This window comes from Eriocheir sinensis, chromosome 49, assembly GCF_024679095.1.
Source record: "Eriocheir sinensis breed Jianghai 21 chromosome 49, ASM2467909v1, whole genome shotgun sequence".
In the NCBI taxonomy this organism is placed as follows: Eukaryota; Metazoa; Arthropoda; class Malacostraca; order Decapoda; family Varunidae; genus Eriocheir; species Eriocheir sinensis.
The window spans coordinates 7,448,843-7,466,472 of record NC_066557.1 but is presented as its reverse complement, the minus strand read 5'-3'; the positions used below and the strand labels follow the sequence as shown (position 1 = coordinate 7,466,472).

At 46.7% G+C, this 17,630-nt stretch overlaps 2 protein-coding genes and 1 long non-coding RNA gene across 5 annotated transcripts in view; 1 reads left to right on the top strand and 2 right to left on the bottom strand.

The window, feature by feature from the left end:
• LOC126981809 (uncharacterized) overlaps positions 1-6,841 on the bottom strand; it is a 37,676-nt gene extending 30,835 nt beyond the window's left edge. Inside the window, exons 1-2 of the mRNA XM_050833381.1 lie at positions 6,670-6,841; positions 3,991-4,129 (exon numbers count right to left, since the gene is read on the bottom strand). Coding sequence (XP_050689338.1) covers positions 3,991-4,129; positions 6,670-6,733 — 203 coding nt within the window. The 5' untranslated portion in view covers positions 6,734-6,841. The remainder of the gene's footprint in view (positions 1-3,990; positions 4,130-6,669) is intronic.
• LOC126981812 (uncharacterized) lies at positions 2,260-3,983 on the top strand. 2 transcript variants are annotated; one of them, XR_007734203.1, is made up of 4 exons: positions 2,260-2,979; positions 3,046-3,111; positions 3,175-3,273; positions 3,552-3,983. It is a non-coding gene; the product is annotated as an uncharacterized LOC126981812 (long non-coding RNA). The 2 variants fall into 2 exon arrangements; XR_007734202.1 differs by having other exon boundaries at positions 3,495-3,983.
• Positions 6,842-9,326: 2,485 nt separating the features above from the next.
• The window catches only part of LOC126981805 (uncharacterized), a 13,903-nt gene continuing 5,599 nt past the window's right edge, over positions 9,327-17,630 (bottom strand). Inside the window, exons 3-9 of one of the 2 annotated variants that reach the window (XM_050833363.1) lie at positions 16,901-17,037; positions 15,780-15,917; positions 15,131-15,194; positions 13,826-13,962; positions 11,399-11,531; positions 10,687-10,795; positions 9,327-10,055 (exon numbers count right to left, since the gene is read on the bottom strand). In XM_050833363.1, the coding sequence (XP_050689320.1) occupies positions 9,815-10,055; positions 10,687-10,795; positions 11,399-11,531; positions 13,826-13,962; positions 15,131-15,194; positions 15,780-15,917; positions 16,901-17,037 (959 nt within the window). In that variant the 3' untranslated portion in view covers positions 9,327-9,814. The remainder of the gene's footprint in view (positions 10,056-10,686; positions 10,796-11,398; positions 11,532-13,825; positions 13,963-15,130; positions 15,195-15,779; positions 15,918-16,900; positions 17,038-17,630) is intronic. The other variant, XM_050833364.1, reaches the window with a different exon arrangement.

The window sequence follows — 17,630 nt, the reverse complement described above, 5'->3', positions numbered from 1 at the left end:
TGGTAATGGGACTGGTGGAGAGGGAAGGATTGGTAATGGGACTGGTGGATAGGAAGGATTGGTAATGGGACTGGTGGATAGAGGAAGAATTGGTAATGGGACTGGTGGATAGAGGAAGGGTTGGTAATGGGACTGGTGGATAGGGGAAGGGTTGGTAATGGGACTGGTGGATAGGGGAAGGATTGGTAATGGGAGTGGTGGATAGGGGAAGGGTTGGTAATAGTACTAGTGGATAGGGGATGGATTGGTAATGGGACTGGTGGAGAGGGGAAGGATTGGTAATGGGACTGGTGGATAGGGGAAGGGTTGGTAATGGGACTGGTGGATAGGGGAAGGATTGGTAATGGGACTGGTGGAGATGGGAAGGATCGGTAATGGGACTGGTGGATAGGGGTAGGGTTGGTAATGGGACTGATGGATAGGGGAAGGGTTGGTAATGGGACTGGTGGAGAGGGGAAGGATTGGTAATGGGACTGGTGGAGAGGGGAAGGATTGGTAATGGGGATGGTGGATAGGGGAAGGATTGGTAATGGGACTGGTGGATAGAGGAAGAATTGGTAATGGGACTGGTGGATAGAGGAAGGGTTGGTAATGGGACTGGTGGATAGGGGAAGGGTTGGTAATGGGACTGGTGGAGAGGGGAAGGGTTGGTAATGGGACTGGTGGAGAGGGGAAGGGTTGGTAATGGGACTGGTGGAGGGGAAGGTTGGTAATGGGACGGGTGGATCGCGGAAGGGTTGGAAATGGGACTGGTGGATAGGGGAAGTGTTGGTAATGGGACTGGTGGAGAGGGGAAGGGTTGGTAATGGGACTGGTGGATAGGGGAAGGGTTGGTAATGGGACTGGTGGAGAGGGGAAGGATTGGTAATGGGACTGGTGGAGAGGGGAAGATGTGGTAAAGGGACTCGTGGATAGGGGAAGGGTTGGTAATGGGACTGATGGATAGGGAAGGATTGGTAATGGGACTGGTGGATAGGGGAAGGGTTGGTAATGGGACTGGTGGATAGGGGAAGGATTGGTAATGGGACTGGTGGATAGGGGAAGGGTTGGTAATGGGACTGGTGGATACGGGAATGGTTGGTAATGGGAATGGTGGATGGGGAAGGATTGGAATGGGACTGGTGGATAGGGAAGGATTGGTAATGGGACTGGTGGATAGGGAAGGGTTGGTAATGGGACTGGTGGATAGGGAAGGTTGGTAATGGGACTGGTGGTGAGAGGAATGATTGGTAATGGGACTGGTGGATAGGGGAAGGATTGGTAATGGGACTGGTGGATAGGGGAAGGGTTGGTAATGGGACTGGTGGATAGGGGAAGGATTGGTAATGGGACTGGTGGATAGGTGAAGGGTTGGTAATGGGACTGGTGGATAGGGAAAGGGTTGGTAATGGGACTGGTGGATAGGGGAAGGATTGGTAATGGGACTGGTGGAGAGGGGAAGGGTTGGTAATGGGAATGGTGGATAGGGGAAGGATTGGTAATGGGACTGGTGGATAGGGGAAGGATTGGTAATGGGACTGGTGGATAGGGGATCTGTTGGTAATGGGAATGGTGGATAATGGAAGGATTGGTAATGGGACTGGTGGATAGGAGAAGGGTTGGTAATGGGACTGGTGGATAGGGGAAGGATTGGTAATGGGACTGGTGGAGAAGGGAAGTATGGGTAATGGGACTGGTGGATAGGGGAAGGATTGGTAATGGGACTGGTGGATAGGGGAAGGATTGGTAATGGGACTGGTGGATAGGGGAAGGGTTGGTAATGGGACTGGTGGATAGGGAAGGATTGGTAATGGGACTGGTTGATAGGGAAGGATTGGTAATGGAACTGGTGGATAGGGAATGGGTTGGTAATGGGATTGGTGGATAGGGAAGGGTTGGTAATGGGACTGGTGGATAGGGAAGGATTGGTAATGGGACTGGTGGATAGGGAAGGTTGGTAATGGGACTGGTGGATAGGGAAGGGTTGGTAATGGGACTGGTGGATAGGGAAGGGTAATGGGACTGGTGGATGGGGAAGGATTGGTAATGGGACTGGTGGATAGGGAAGGATTGGTAATGGACTGGTGGATAGGGGAAGGATTGGTAATGGGACTGGTGGATAGGGGAAGGATTGGTAATGGGACTGGTGGAGAGGGGAAGGATTGGTAATGGGACTGGTGGATAGGGTAAGGATTGGTAATGGGACTGGTGGAGAGGGGATGGAGTGGTAATGGGACTGGTGGATAGGGAAGGATTGGTAATGGGACTGGTGGATAGGGGATGGGTTGGTAATGGGACTGGTGGATAGGGGAAGGATTGGTAATGGAACTGGTGGAGAGGGGAAGGATTGGTAATGGGACTGGTGGATAGGGAAAGGATTGGTAATGGGACTGGTGAAGAGGGGAAGGATTGGTAATGGGACTGGTGGATAGGGGAAGGGTTGGTAATGGGACTGGTGGATAGGGGAAGGGTTGATAATGGGACTGGTGGATAGGGGAAGGATTGGTAATGGGACTGGTGGAGAGGGGAAAGATTGGTAATGGGACTGGTGGATAGGGGAAGGATTGGTAATGGGACTGGTGGATATGGGAAGGATTAGTAATGGGACTGGTGGATAGGGTAGGGTTGGTAATGGGACTGGTGGATAGGGGAAAGATTGGTAATGGGACTGGTGGATAGGGTAGGGTTGGTAATGGGACTGGTGGATAGGGGAAGGATTGGTAATGGGACTGGTGGATAGGGGAAGGGTTGGTAATGGGACTGGTGGATAGGGGAAGGATTGGTATTGGGACTGGTGGAGAGGGGAAGGATTGGTAATGGGACTGGTGAAGCGGGGAAGGATTGGTAATGGGACTGGTGGATAGGGAGAAAGGTGAAGAAGAGAGGGATTGGAGGGGAAAAGGGAAGAAGAGGAGGAAGATTGGAGGGAAAAAGGTGAGGAAGAGGAGGAAGATTGGAGGGAAAAAGGTGAGGAAGAGGAGGAAGATTGGAGGGAAAAAGGTGAGGAAGAGGAGGAAGATTGGAGTGAAAAAGGTGAGGAAGAGGAGGAAGATTGGAGCGAAAAAGGTGAGGAAGAGGAGGAAGATTGGAGGGAAAAAGGTGAGGAAGAGGAGGAAGATTGGAGGGAAAAAGGTGAGGAAGAGGAGGAAGATTGGAGCGAAAAAGGTGAAGAGGAGGAAGATTGGAGGGAAAAAGGTGAGGAAGAGGAGGAAGATTGGAGGGAAAAAGGTGAGGAAGAGGAGGAAGATTGGAGGGAAAAAGGTGAGGAAGAGGAGGAAGATTGGAGGGAAAAAGGTGAGGAAGAGGAGGAAGATTGAGAAAAAAGGTGAGGAAGAGGAGGAAGATTGAGGAAATAGGTGAAGAGGAGGAAGATTGGAGCGAAAAAGGTGAGGCAGAGGAGGAAGATTGGAGCGAAAAAGGTGAGGAAGAGGAGGAAGATTGGAGCGAAAAAGGTGAGGAAGAGGAGGAAGATTGGAGCGAAAAAGGTGAAGAGGAGGAAGATTGGAGCGAAAAAGGTGAGGGAGAGGAGGAAGATTGGAGGGAAAAAGGTGAGGAAGATTGGAGGGAATTAGGTGAGGAAGAGGAGGAAGATTGGAGGGAAAAAGGTGAGGAAGAGGAGGAAGATTGGAGGGAAGAAGGTGAGGAAGAGGAGGAAGATTGGAGGGAAAAAGGTGAAGAGGAGGAAGATTGGAGGGAAAAAGGTGAGGGAGAGGAGGAAGATTGGAGGAAAAAAGGTGAAGAGGAGGAAGATTGGAGGGAAAAAGGTGAGGAAGATTGGAGGGAAATAGGTGAGGAAGAGGAGGAAGATTGGAGGGAAGAAGGTGAGGAAGATTGGAGGGAAGAAGGTGAGGAAAAGGAAGATTTGTTGGAGAAAAAAGAGGAAAATGGGTTTGGAAAAGAAGAGGAAGAGGAAGTTTGGAGGGAAAAGAAGAGGAAGAGGAAAATGGGTTGGGAAAAGAGAAAGAGGTAGATTGGTTGAGAAAAGAAGAGGAAGATTGGGTGGCAGCTCACCTGAAGTTCTTCCTGATGATGTGGGCGACGCTGGCACACAGGGTGACCACCCCACGTCGCGCGCTGGCGGCCACCACGTCCACCGCCGCCGCCACCGCCTTCTCCCGCTCATCCTCCAGGCCATCCTCACCGCTGAATGCTGAGGAGAATTTTGTTTTTAGCATTTTTTATTTTTATTTATTTGGTTCACTAATCTTAAAAAGGCAAACAGAACTGTTTTTACTGGTAAGTTTTGACATGTTTTTAATTCTTCTGCTTACTATTCCCTGTAGATATCATTAGTTTCCCTAATTTCCCTCCCCTCCCCAAATACTATAGTCTATTCATTTGGGCAAGGCCACTCACGGTAGCTTAGTCCCAGTGACTCCATTTCCCTCTTCTGGCTGGGTAGCTCCAAGCGGGATGATGTAACCTACTTGTCATGTTAAGTAGTCAACATAAAATGGTAAGTCGTAATAATAAAATGTTAAGTAGTCAACATAAAATGCATATCTAACACAAACTGCTAATTTCTGTTTACCATTTTATGTTATGTTGACTACTTAACATGACAAGTAGGTTACATCATCCCGCTCGGAGCTACCCAGCCAAAAGGAGGAAGTGGAGTCACTGGGACTAAACTAGCGTGAGTGGCCTTGTCCAAATGAATAGGCTGTAGTGCCTTCTGCAAAAAAATAACACAAATCAATAACAAAAAATTTGAGAGTAATAAGATTTCTCTCCTTACATTACACGAAAAGTGAGAAAACCGTGTCCTGTACCATATCCGAGGACGGGCATATTGCGTCCTGGCTTGCTTTAGCCAATATATGAGTTATTTTATCTCTATATTTATCCTTAAATCTCAAAATTATCAATTAATTTATGTTTCTTTATGTGCACCATTTAATTATGCACGTTTTCATATATAATACATGATGATTATGTTTAGTTTGTGGCTGAAAACTTGTTATATTCAATAGTGACATTTGAAATTTGGCGTGCGTGGCGATCCCAGATACAGCGCGGGACGCTGTTTTGGCCCAGCCGTAGTGAGTTTCTTTATGTACACCATTTAATTCTGCATGTTTTCATATATAATACATGATGATTATGTTGAGTTTATGGCTGAAAACTTGTTATATTCAATAGTGACATTAGAAATTTGGTAATTTGGAAATTTGGCACCACTTCCTCTTCTTGACACCAGTGAGCCGGACTGTGTTAAGGCATGTGTTAAGGACATGCACCACTTCCTCTTCTTGACACCAGTGAGTCTGGATCTGGATCTGGACGAATAATGGGCAGGGCACCCACCCGTACAGTTGTATAACACGCATATTTGTGTTGGCTGTTGGGGGGACAGGGGAGCCGGGTGTGCAGGGGAGGGAAGTGAATCAAGTGTAATTGTTAGTGTTGGTGTGTTGTGGTGACAAGTGAGTATGTATTTGTTTTCTGAATGAGTCTATTGTACCACAGTTTGTTGAGGGAGGCTGTTCCAGTCACATTCTGTTGTGTTAAGGACATGATGCACCACTTCCTCTTCTTGACACCAGTGAGTCTGTGGTGTTAAGGACATGATCCACCACTTCCTCTTCTTGACACCAGTGAGTCTGTGGTGTTAAGGACATGATGCACCACTTCCTCTTCTTGACACCAGTGAGTCTGTGGTGTTAAGGACATGATCCACCACTTCCTCTTCTTGACACCAGTGAGTCTGTGGTGTTAAGGACATGATCCACCACTTCCTCTTCTTGACACCAGTGAGTCTGTGGTGTTAAGGACATGATCCACCACTTCCTCTTCTTGACACCAGTGAGTCTGTGGTGTTAAGGACATGATACACCACTTCCTCTTCATGACACCAGTGAGTCTATGGTGTTAAGGACATGATGGACCACTTCCTCTTCATGACACCAGTGAGTCTGTGGTGTTAAGGACATGATACACCACTTCCTCTTCATGACACCAGTGAGTCTGTGGTGTTAAGGACATGATACACCACTTCCTCTTCTTGACACCAGTGAGTCTGTGGTGTTAAGGACATGATACACCACTTCCTCTTCTTGACACCAGTGAGTCTGTGGTGTTAAGGACATGATACACCACTTCCTCTTTGACACCAGTGAGTCTGTGGTGTGGGACATGATACACCACTTCTTCATGACACCAGTGAGTCTGTGGTGTTAAGGACATGATACACCACTTCCTCTTCTTGACACCAGTGAGTCTGTGGTGTTAAGGACATGATACACCACTTCCTCTTCTTGACACCAGTGAGTCTGTGGTGTTAAGGACATGATACACCACTTCCTCTTCTTGACACCAGTGAGTCTGTGGTGTTAAGGACATGATACCACTTCCTCTTCTTGACACCAGTGAGTCTGTGGTGTTAAGGACATGATACACCACTTCCTCTTCTTGACACCAGTGAGTCTGTGGTGTTAAGGACATGATACACCACTTCCTCTTCATGACACCAGTGAGTCTGTGGTGTTATGGACATGATACACCACTTCCTCTTCTTGACACCAGTGAGTCTGTGGTGTTATGGACATGATACACCACTTCCTCTTCATGACACCAGTGAGTCTGTGGTGTTAAGGACATGATACACCACTTCCTCTTCATGACACCAGTGAGTCTGCCTGGCCCACCTGTTGCTGCCGTGCCCCCCCTGCCCTCCCCGCCTCTCCTCACCTGTCCTCGGCGCTGCACACACCTGCGCCGCCACCTGCACGCCCGCCGCCGCCACCTCGCCCATCACCTGCACTTCACGGGGCGATAATAAAGCTAAAACTGTCCCTCACAAGCCCCGCGATGAGCCATGTTTGTTTTCCTCTCTCTTTCTCTCTCTCTCTCCCCTCCCTCTCTCCCAATGTTGCCAAATTATCGTACTAATCCTCTAATATTTGCCCATTTCCGACACAATAACTGTCTCCTGGGCCCAAATAACGAGATCAATTTGTAGTTATTGTTAAAATAGTTAATTGCTGATGTTTCTTGGCAATAGTTACACGTCAGAATCCGGTCAACGCTATGCTCCGAGTACGATAATCTGGCAACTGTGCTCCAACTTCCGACCCAAAAACCGTCTCCTGGGCCCAAATAACGAGATCAATTTGTAGTTATCGTTAAAATAGTTAATTGCTGATGTTTCTTGGCAATAGTTACGCGTCAGAATCCGGTCAACGCTATGCTCCGAGTACGATAATCTGACAACGGTGCTCCCTCCCTCCCCGCCAGCTGACCCGCCTGGACCAATGGCAGCGCTCCATCCTCCTTCCCGCGTTCTGATTGGCTCCCGTCTACCTGGTTCCCGCGTTCTCATTGGCTCTTGCTCCTGCGCTAATGACAGTAACCTAAATAGAGGGAAGAGAAAGGAAAGGAAGAAATGAGGAAGGAGAGAAAGGATGGAGGGAAGGAAAGAGGGAATCATGAGAGAGGAAGGACGAAGGGCTGAGGGGAAATTACCTTGTATGCTGCTAACCTTGAATATCCTGAACATAGAAAACGGGACATGGCATTGAAGGGGTGACTGCTGCTTTATTATCGTGATGCCGTTTTCTTTGCAGTGGTGGCCCAGCGGTATCCTCAGACGCTACCACCGCTCATGTATTTTCAACGGCCAAAAAGGAGATTAATCGGGTTTTATGAGTGACGTTTTATGTTCATAGTACAGAGGAAGAGTCAAACTGCCACCAGGGTCATAGAAATACCTCTGGAAATGCCCAAAACTCTTATGAAATCCTTGTCAAGTGTGTGCGCTTGTAGATCGAACTGAGAATATGAGAAGCCTACAGGATGGCAGACACCTCTCCTTTCCTTTGCTGCATATCTTTTCAGCAACAATAAAGTCAGTCAATCAGTCGATCATCTTTTTCACCTTTTCTTAACTCATATAAGACTCCGCGGTGAAGTTCTTGGCACGCCTATCCGAACCCAGTGGTCTTGGTTCGAATCCCGGCCCAGACAGTCGGCGCACGGCTCACCCGGCTGCTCATATCTTCCTTTTTGGACTGAGGAAACCCAGGGGAAGGTAACTGGAAGGATGAAACACTTGCGTCCCGGGGTGATGGGTTGTTTCCCGCCACAGTCTCAAGGGCCAATGTGCCGGATATGAACACGAGGCCAAGCGCGAGAGTGTATGGCCCCACCTTTGCTTTCCCCTACAGACCTACTGACCAATGGAGCTGTAAGGCGGTTCAGGCGAGACACTCACATGGAAAGGAGTGAGTATGGACAGAAACAAAGGGGATATAGAGGGTGGAAGAAGAGGAACGTAGAACAGGAGAAGAAAGGAGGCAGAAGAAGAGGGAATACAAGGAATGGGAAGACAGTGATTAAATAAGATTTACATAGATTTACATAGATTCAGACCACACAGAACCCATGGTACAAACTAGGTGATCTGTCCTTAAACCTAAGTGATTTTACATTAATCGGATAGCTCCAAAACTTTGCATTTCTACTCTAGTTAATATTAAGTTAAATTGAAGGAAGTGTCGGTCGAGTTTGTTTCTAAAGGAGTCAATCGTGTTACACTGGACCACTGACGGTGAAAGCTTATTCCATTCTCGCACTACAACGTTGGTGAAGAAAAAAATGGTGCAGTCTAAATTTACTTGTTTACACTCAAGTTTTGTGCCATTATTTCTCGTTCGCAAAGTGTCATTGATCATAAACAATTTTGATTTGTCCACTTTCGTAAAGCCATTAAGTATTTTAAAACATTCGATCAGTTTTCTTCGGAGGCGACGTTTCTCAAGAGAGAACTTGTTAAGGGTTGAAAACCTCTCGTCGTAGGGTTTGTTGTGGATCATTTTTGTTGCCCGACGTTGAACGCCTTCTAATTTAGCAATGTCCTTTGCATGGTGGGGAGACCAAAACTGTACCGCATATTCCAAGTGGGGTCTGACTAAATTATTGTAAGGCGGAAGTATTACTTCTTTGTTTTTGAATAAAAATTTCCTTTTATTGAAGCGCAACATTCTGTTCGTTTTATTTGCTGCATTGATGCATTGCTGAGACGGAGTTGCAGGAGGAAGAGGAGGGATATGAAAGTGAAAGTGGGAGGATAATGATGGCATGACAAGATGAACATGACTCAAATCCAGCAGAGTATAATGAGGTAAATTCAAGAGGAGAGTATCAAGACGCCTCTCCACCCGAAATTAACTTTTCTGCCTCTCGTTCTGTTTTCTTTTGTTGGCTCAGCGTATGGCGGGCTTTTTTGTGTTTTTGTTTTTTGCCCTTGAGTTGCCCTTTTACAGTAAAAATAATAAATGAATAAATAGATAAATAAATAAGATACTCCCCAGAGAGAAAAAAGAAGGGAAATGATGATCAGGATCGAATACTTTGCAACTTGGATTCACTCCTTTTATTAATGCCCTGACGTCCTTGGTCTGCGGGATGCCTGCTGGAGTCTATCGTAAGTACAAAAATGACAGACAATGCACAAACATCACAAAACACTGGAAGGTAAGTAAATAAAAGCATACAATTAATTGATGGATCGTTCAGGCGTATCCATCTCCGGCTATATGGGTACGCGGCGCACCTCCCGGACGTCGATCCTGCTCCTAGGGTTGTTTCTGTACGAGACAACCGGAGTGGAGGAGGTCAAGAGGACGGCCACGTAACTCATGTATGGGGCACGTCGATGGATCCTTGGAGGGGTCGGGATAGCAAGGGGAGATGCGTGGAGGCTTGTCTGGGTTGATCGTCGGCTGTCAGCTAATGAACCGTCCTGGCATTTGCTCCCAATCCGTTAGTTAGTCACCTATTAACTACGTATAGTGTGTGTGTGTGTGTGTGTGTGTGTGTGTGCGCCCTTCCCTTCCTATTCTTCAACCACCTCCTGCTGCTGCGTGGCGTCATCCAGCACACACAAAGGACTCTTCTTTTGCAAGCAGTCCTCGTCGGTCATGTAGTAGTAGTGCTGGTAGGACAGGGACATGCAGTGGCCGCGGGGGGGCGTGTGGGGGGCCTGCACGTAGTGGTAACAGGTGCCGTCGTTGGCCTCGCGGGTCTGGTTCAGCTCCGGGAAGGTCACGTTGCGGACCTTGCAACTCTCGTCGTGTCTGGCGGAAGGGACGAAGGATGTGAGCTGCGATGAAGAAGCTTGTTACCTTAATTCTCTGTTTGTTTTGTTCTAATACCCTGCATTCCACTTACCCAACATCCACGCGACATCTGCGTGCCACGGGACACACGATAAATTGATCACAGTACAGACAGAGGTGAACATACATTTCCGACGCCGGGAATGGAACCCTCGACCAGCCAGACAGGAAGCCACCACTCTGCCATTCGGCTAAAGAGGTGTCCTTTAGCCAAGTGAATTTTGTGGGCTTTTTTCCATCAGGGGAGCTAATTCAGTGTACTTCTGTCGTGGGGCATTTCCACTTTTCGAGGCACATGAGAAATTAGTCTATTCGGGAAACTAAAAATCTTTTCTCCCAACATTGCGTCCGGGATTCGAACCCGAGCTCGAGAGACAGGAGGTGGACAAACTGGGAAAGGGATCCCTGTGGCTTTGAAGCCTTTTGGAGTCTTCATCCGCGCCTTGGGACACCACTTAATTATTCCCATTCCTTATGTCCTGGCCACCACATCGTAACTGCCTTTTCATCTATACGCAGTTAACCAGGCGGTAATTTTCACGTGAAGGAGTTATAATGGCGTGAAGGTATTCGAGTCCCTATTGCTTACCTGACTGCCCAGTAGGGGGTACCCATCTCCACCGGGGCCCCGGTAGTCCAGCGCCACCCCTCAGTCTCGTTGGCCAGGCTGCCGCCCACCCAGAAGTCCACCGTCAGCTCTGGAGAGAGAGGAGGAAGTCAACCTGGAGGCGCATTCTTGGGACGGTTTCGAATTGCTGTGGTGAAGCTCAAATATTCTGCAAGACCTGCTTACTGAAAGACACTCTGAGGTCATGCATATTCTCAGACGTTTCGAGTCAGGTTATAGTATTACACGCCCACATATGGCAAGGCTTTGGTAGAAGTTATTGTGGGTATTTCAGTGCATAGCTTTGAACTTAGTAGTAGTTTGACAAGGCTTTTGCACCCTGAACGTGAAAAACACTCAAGAGAACCCGATTATTCTCCTTTGTGGCCTTTGTAAATATTTGCTGAGAGCCGAAAGCGTCTGAGAATATGGGCGTCAATGTTCTGAAATACCCCAAAGTCCAAATACTGTAGAGTTATGCTGTTTACTCCAAACTACTGAAACAATCACTTTAAATACTCAAGCAGTTACTTCTAATGTTGTCTTGAAAGTATTCCAATATTTGGCAATAAATGCAGGACCTTTGTAAAGCTTGACGTTTGTATTTCATTGAAGGTATACATTGAAAAAACACGTTAAAAAACACTCCAATCACTCTGTCATTAACTCCCCGTATAGTATTGACGGTACTCACGGGCTTGCTGGAGGTGTTTGGCGAAGGTGGTGTAGTGGGTGACGTCCCTGAAGCTAATGAGGTCCCCGCCGAAGACCTGACAGAACGCCCGTGCCTCGCCCCAGCTGACCTGAGATGGCGCCAGGGACACAGGCTACGTTAATGTGTGTGTGTTACTACCTCAGCCAGGGACAGACGGAGAGGCTGGGTACTGCATTGCTGCCTCTAGTGTGCCAGTGAACGGAGCGGAACTCTAAAAGAATCTTCGGTGTGTTTGCGTGACAAGAAACAAGCAAATAGGGTCTGGTACCTGCATGCTGCTACTTGGAGAGGTGTGGGAGTCTGCAGTGTTGCTTTTGAGTGTGCCAGTGAACGGAGCGGAACTCTAAATGAATGTGTGGTGTGTTTGCGTGATAAGAAACAAGCAAATAGGGTCTGGTAACTACATGCTGCTACTTCGCGAGGTTTGGGGGTTTGCAATGTTGCTTCTGAGTGTGCCAATGAACGGAGCTCAAGGCTAAATGAATATGTGATGTGTTTGCATGATGAATAACAACAAGCAAGTAGGGTCCGTTAATTGTATGCTGCTATTTCGCGAGGTTTGGGGGTTTGCAATGTTGCTTCTGAGTGTGCCAATGAACGGAGCTCAAGGTTAAATTAGTGTGTGATGTATTTGCATGATGAATAGCAAGCAAGTAGGGTCCGTTAACTGCATGCTGCTGCTTTGCTCTTCAACAGGTTTGGGAGTCTGCGGTGTTGCTTCCAGAGTGCGCATGTGAACGGAGCTGAAGACTAAATGAATGAATTGTGTCTTTGCAGGATGAAGAAAGAGTAAATATGATCAGTTATTAATTAATATGTCGCTCCTTCACCCTTGGGCAGGTTTGGGACATTGCAGCGTTGTAATGTTAATTCTAGTGTGCCAATGAACGAAGCGGAACCCTAAATAAATCATTTGTGTGATTGCAAGATGAATAAAAAGTAAATAGCGTCAGTTATTCAAAAATATGTTGCTTCTTCATTCTTGAGCAGGTTCAGGATGTGCAGTGTTGCTTCCAGAGTGTGCCAGTAAACGGAATTACGGTCTAAATGAATCTGTTCTTTGTTTGTATGATAAATAGAAATAAGAAGTGGGCCAAGTTATTCATGCGTGTTGTTAATTCACTCTAATACAAAGGAAAAGTTAGGGACGTTGCAGTGATAGCAATAGTCTACATTCAAAGACCATTTCTACTTCTGGTGGCAGCGGTGGGATACGAACCCTCAGTTCCGAAAAGATTGGTGTCATCTCAAGCCAGCTTCCTTCAGTTTGTTTTTGTTTCCAGGCTAACTGATGACTAAATGTAATATGTTGTTGGGTTATAGGAGAAAGGCAGAAAAAATGCAGTCTGTTATTGGGTTACAGAAGAAAGAAAGAGCAAATTCAATTTGTTGTTGGGGTGCAGAATCAACGAAGAGGAAATGCAATCTGTTGTTGGGTTGTTGTACTGTAGTATTGCCCCTAAAATGCAGAAAGCCTTCCCAGGTTTGTCATGCGGACGTCAAGACATATTGAAGGTAGACACACAAACATAGGAGACAGATGGAGGTTGATGCGATGCGTGGAAATCAAAGTTTGGGCCAAGCAACGCAGACCAGCCTTCCGCGCGTGTGGGCAGGAAACATACCCTGACAGTTTAACGTCGCACTCGTCTTTTTTGACAGTCGTGTGGCTTGTTTGGCTTCTAACTTCCATTTTTGGGAAGGAGTCAGAGGAGTTGGATTTTCAAAAAGTTAAGTCGGCATATTACAAACTCAGTCGTAAAACGTTATATAAAAAATCATCAAAACCAACTAACCACGCCATGAAAAGCGGGTCAAGAGAGATAAATCAGCCACATTATTGTTAGTAAAGACTGATACGACGTTTAAAAGATCAGGCGATAAAGGGAAATAGCAGATTATATAGGGAGATTGCACGTATGATATCACTGCTACACACACATGAGAAGGAAAATGGGAGGAGGCAGAGGATTGAGGTGGATTGGGCAGGTGGGGGGTGGGGGTGGGTAGGGGGGGGGTGGATGTCGGATTATAAGGACCAAGTTTGAAATAAGAGGAGTGGAAGAGGAAAGGCTGAGGTGGTAATAAGGGCGAGAAAAGTTGAAAAATGGATGAAAACGGAGATAAGAAGGAAGCTTGGGATGGAGGCGAGAATGATGAAGAAGCATAAAAGGCAAAACAATAACTGAAGAACACACACACACACACACACACACACACACACACACACACACACACACACACACACACACACACACACATATACACACACACACACACACACACACACACACTCATATACACAGGAGGTTTCAGACAATAAAAAATGATGGAATAGCATAAAAAGGAAAACAAAAACTGAGCACACACACACACACACACACGCACAGAGGGCCATATACGTACACTGCCGACGAAGAAGAGGGCTACACACTGGTCCTCCACGAGAGTAAACATGGTCGGGCACTGCGGGTGTTCAATCGTGTCGTTGAGCAGCATCACTAACTCTTTGGCCAGGTTCTCGCTCTTCACCAAGTCGTTGTCTGCAGAAGAGAGAAGGCGGCCCGTGAGCATGTCCCTACCTTTGTTCCTTTGTTATTTTTTTACGGCAGAAGAAGCAGCTCAAAGAGAAAAAATACCTGTAGAAACAAACAAGCCCGCTATGCACTGCTCATGTAAAGAAATGAGAAGCCAAAAAGAGAGGGCCAATATCGGTTCCGGATGCCAATTAATATATAGTATTAACATTTGAAAGGGAGAAAGATATGTGTGACGCCATGAATGGTGTAATGCGTTAGCGCTCAGAGAGAGGAAGGGGTAGGTTCGCAAGTGGAGGGTGGCATCAGTTCTCGGTCTGCTATAACACGCACACACACTACACATCCAGAGCCTTTTACACTTAAAAGGAGAGTGAACAGGGGAGTTCGGTGCCCCTTCTTGACGAGTCTCATCCCTGCCCGGTTTGTTCGGAGAAGTGGGTGGAAGTCCATCTTACGTAGTGGGCGGTATCCTCCGAATAACCTTCGTGATGAGCGTCTGGCGGGGAGTAGAGTTGGAGTAACGTTAACAGAACTCCTTCAAGTAACTAAGCAGGCTGGCCAGTACCTGCCCGTGATGCCCAGAGGCGAGATAGAACTATCTAGTTTCTCTAGAAAGCCTGGACTCAGACGTTAAGTGCACGGGCCGCAACGGCGGCCGTGCTTTCTGTTGCAGAGATTGGAGTGGGCGGACGGACAGTGTAGTTGGGTCCAAGCAGGCTCCCTTTCGTAGTTGTAACAGTGTCCCCACCTTTGTTTTTGCCTATCTAGATTAGTATTTAAAAGAGAGATATGTGACGCAATGAATGATTATAAACGGTCTTCATAGCCTCCAAATGAAGCCTCACCTTTGTTCTTGCTTATCTAAGTTAGTATTTAAGAAAAAAAGTATATGTAACGATGTGAATGATAACAAACGGTCTTCATTGGCCTCTTAATGTGTCCTTGCAGACTGTTTCGTGGCCCGCAGAGGACACGTGAAGGTGTGGCAAAGTGAAATTCAACGGCTTTACATTGGTGGCAGCGGTGGGATGGGAGGCTTTCCGCATCAGGTGAGTCAACACACTTCATAATTCAACTACTCTCCCCGGGGTGTGGGGGGAGGGTACACTTATTCCTGAGGCGTCTATATCCCTACAGGAGCAGAATGTAAGGGTCGGCGGGAGTCACTTACCGGGACCTACAGGAGTTCTCAGCACGATCTCCTCAAGCCGCTGAACCGCCCCATCCTGGACCATCTGTTAAAAAGGGGGAAGTGGTCTGATTAACACACACACACACACACACACACACACACACACACACACACACACACACACACACACACACACAAACATATTAAACCACATTCCTTTGCCTTCATTCTCCTCCCTAACTTCCCCAACCACTCAGCCACCGCCTACCCTATCCTTATCTTCCTTACCCTTCTCTCCCTCTGTCAAATCTATCCCATTTCACTCCTTCCACCCCCGTAACCTTATTTTCCTCCCCTTTCATTCCCCCCCTCCACTTACTCCCCGCCCACACACACACGAAACCAGCTGAGCCATAGAAGAGGAGAGTTCTTCCACATTCATCACAGGCGACGTGTTGTTACCAAATCGATGCTGATATAATATTTTTTTGTGGTCTAGGCATCTGCTACTTCGAGATCCTGCCGATACCTAGAGCACAAGAAAATCCAATATTGTCTCAGCATCAATGTGAGTTTCGCGTGGTTCTCTAGTCTAGGGGACAAATGGCGCTTTCGAACACTCTCCCCACAACCCCTCTAACCAAACCCCCCACCCCTGGCTCTCCCCCCTCCACCCCCATGCACAAACCTGGCATATCCGTGGGTCCAGGTCGCCCTCGCAGTCAGAGTCCTCGGCACAGTACTCCTGAATGTTGACGCAAGAGGTGGAGCTGCTGCCTCGGCGACACTGGACTTGGCCGCGGTTACAGATATCGTTCTTCCACGCCTGATGATGATGACGATGACGATGCGTAAGAGGAGGAAGAAGTTACATGGATTAGGCTATACATGACTTCTCGTGCTCCGGAGTTTATAGTACTGAGTGTGTGGTATAGTATTTCCATTTGAAACTGGCCGGTGGGGTGTAGGCCTATGCGGGTCAACAAAATGAAGGAAAGAATGAAGAACAAGAGGAAGATAAATGAATGAAGAACAGAAGGAAGGAAAGAATGAAGAACAAAAGGAAGATAAATGAATGAAGAACAGAAGGAAGGAAAGAAAGAACAAGAGAAATGTATATGAATGAAGAACAGAAGGAAGGAAGGAATGAAGAACAGAAGGAAGGAAAGAATGAAGAACAGAAGGAAGGAAAGAATGAAGAACAGAAGGAAGGAAAGAATGAAGAACAGAAGGAAGGAAAGAATGAAGAACAAGAGGAAGATAGAATAATGAAGAACAGAAGGAAGGAAAGAATGAAGAACAGAAGGAAGGAAACAATGAAGAACAAAAGAAAGGGAGGAAGGGAGAACAAAAAGACAATAAGAAAAATGAAAGGAAAAAATAAGAACAAAAGAAAGAATGAATGAAGAACGAAAGGATGGGAAAAACGAAGAATGAAAGGAAGACAGGAAGAAAGAAGAATAGAAAGAAGGGAAGAGATAAGAGTAGGGAAGATAAAGAAAAGAAGGAAGGGAAGAAGGAAGAGCAAAAGAAAGATGGAAAGAATAAAGAACAGAAAGAAGGGAAGAAGAAAAAAAAAATGAGAAGGAAGGCAGGAAAGAAGAACATAAGAAAGATAAACAGAAAGAAGAGAAGGAAGGGAAGAATGAAGAAGAAAAGAGAGAAAGAGAAAAAAAAGAACAAGGAAGGGAAGATTGGAGAACACAAGGAAGGGAAGAAATTAAGAACATACGGAGGATAAAAAGAATGAACTAACTTCCTCCTCATCTTCCTTTTCCTCCTCCTCCTCCTCCTCCTCCTGCTCCTCACCTTGCACAGCTCCTCGTCCTCGTCCTCCCCGGTACCTCCACAGTCCGGGTCTCCGTCGCAGATGTAGCGGAAGGGGATGCAGCGGTCGCCGTCGGGGCAGGAGATCTCGCTGGAGTCCGTGCAGGTCTGTTGGGCGGCTGGGGCATGCAGGAGTTGGTGTTAGGGGAGTGGGGGTCAAACTTCACGAGACCTTAGTAAACTTATATTATAGATAGGTAGGTCTATATTCTCTAACATTTTGGGGTGTTAGTATTTCCATGGGTGGTTTCCTTAGGCCTGAAGTTGACAAGGCATTATATAGTGGTTGTGTGTTGTGTGTTCAGTATTTTTTTTTATGGTTTGCCAGGAGTTTAGTGATGAATTAACGGTAAGGCTTTGTTAGCATGGAACCACATGAATGTTTCATGGGTTCATTTATAGCAGTTATAGTGATTGGTTTTAATGGTTGTTTTGGTAGCAGTTATTAGTTTTATGCGCCCAGTGATAGTTTATGACGTTAGGCCAGATATACGAAAATGTAGCAGAGGATTCAGTGTTAGTATTCAGGCTTGGTGATTTTATGGTCGCCTGAAGTGATAGAAAACAACTCTTTCATAGCAGTTGTTGTGTTAGTATTTCCATAGAGTGGATTTTATGAGCTAGTGATGATAGTTTACCTACCAGCTTGGTAGTAGTTGTTGTGTTGGATGGTCCGTGGGTAGTTTTACATAGACTGGTGAAATGGATTGAC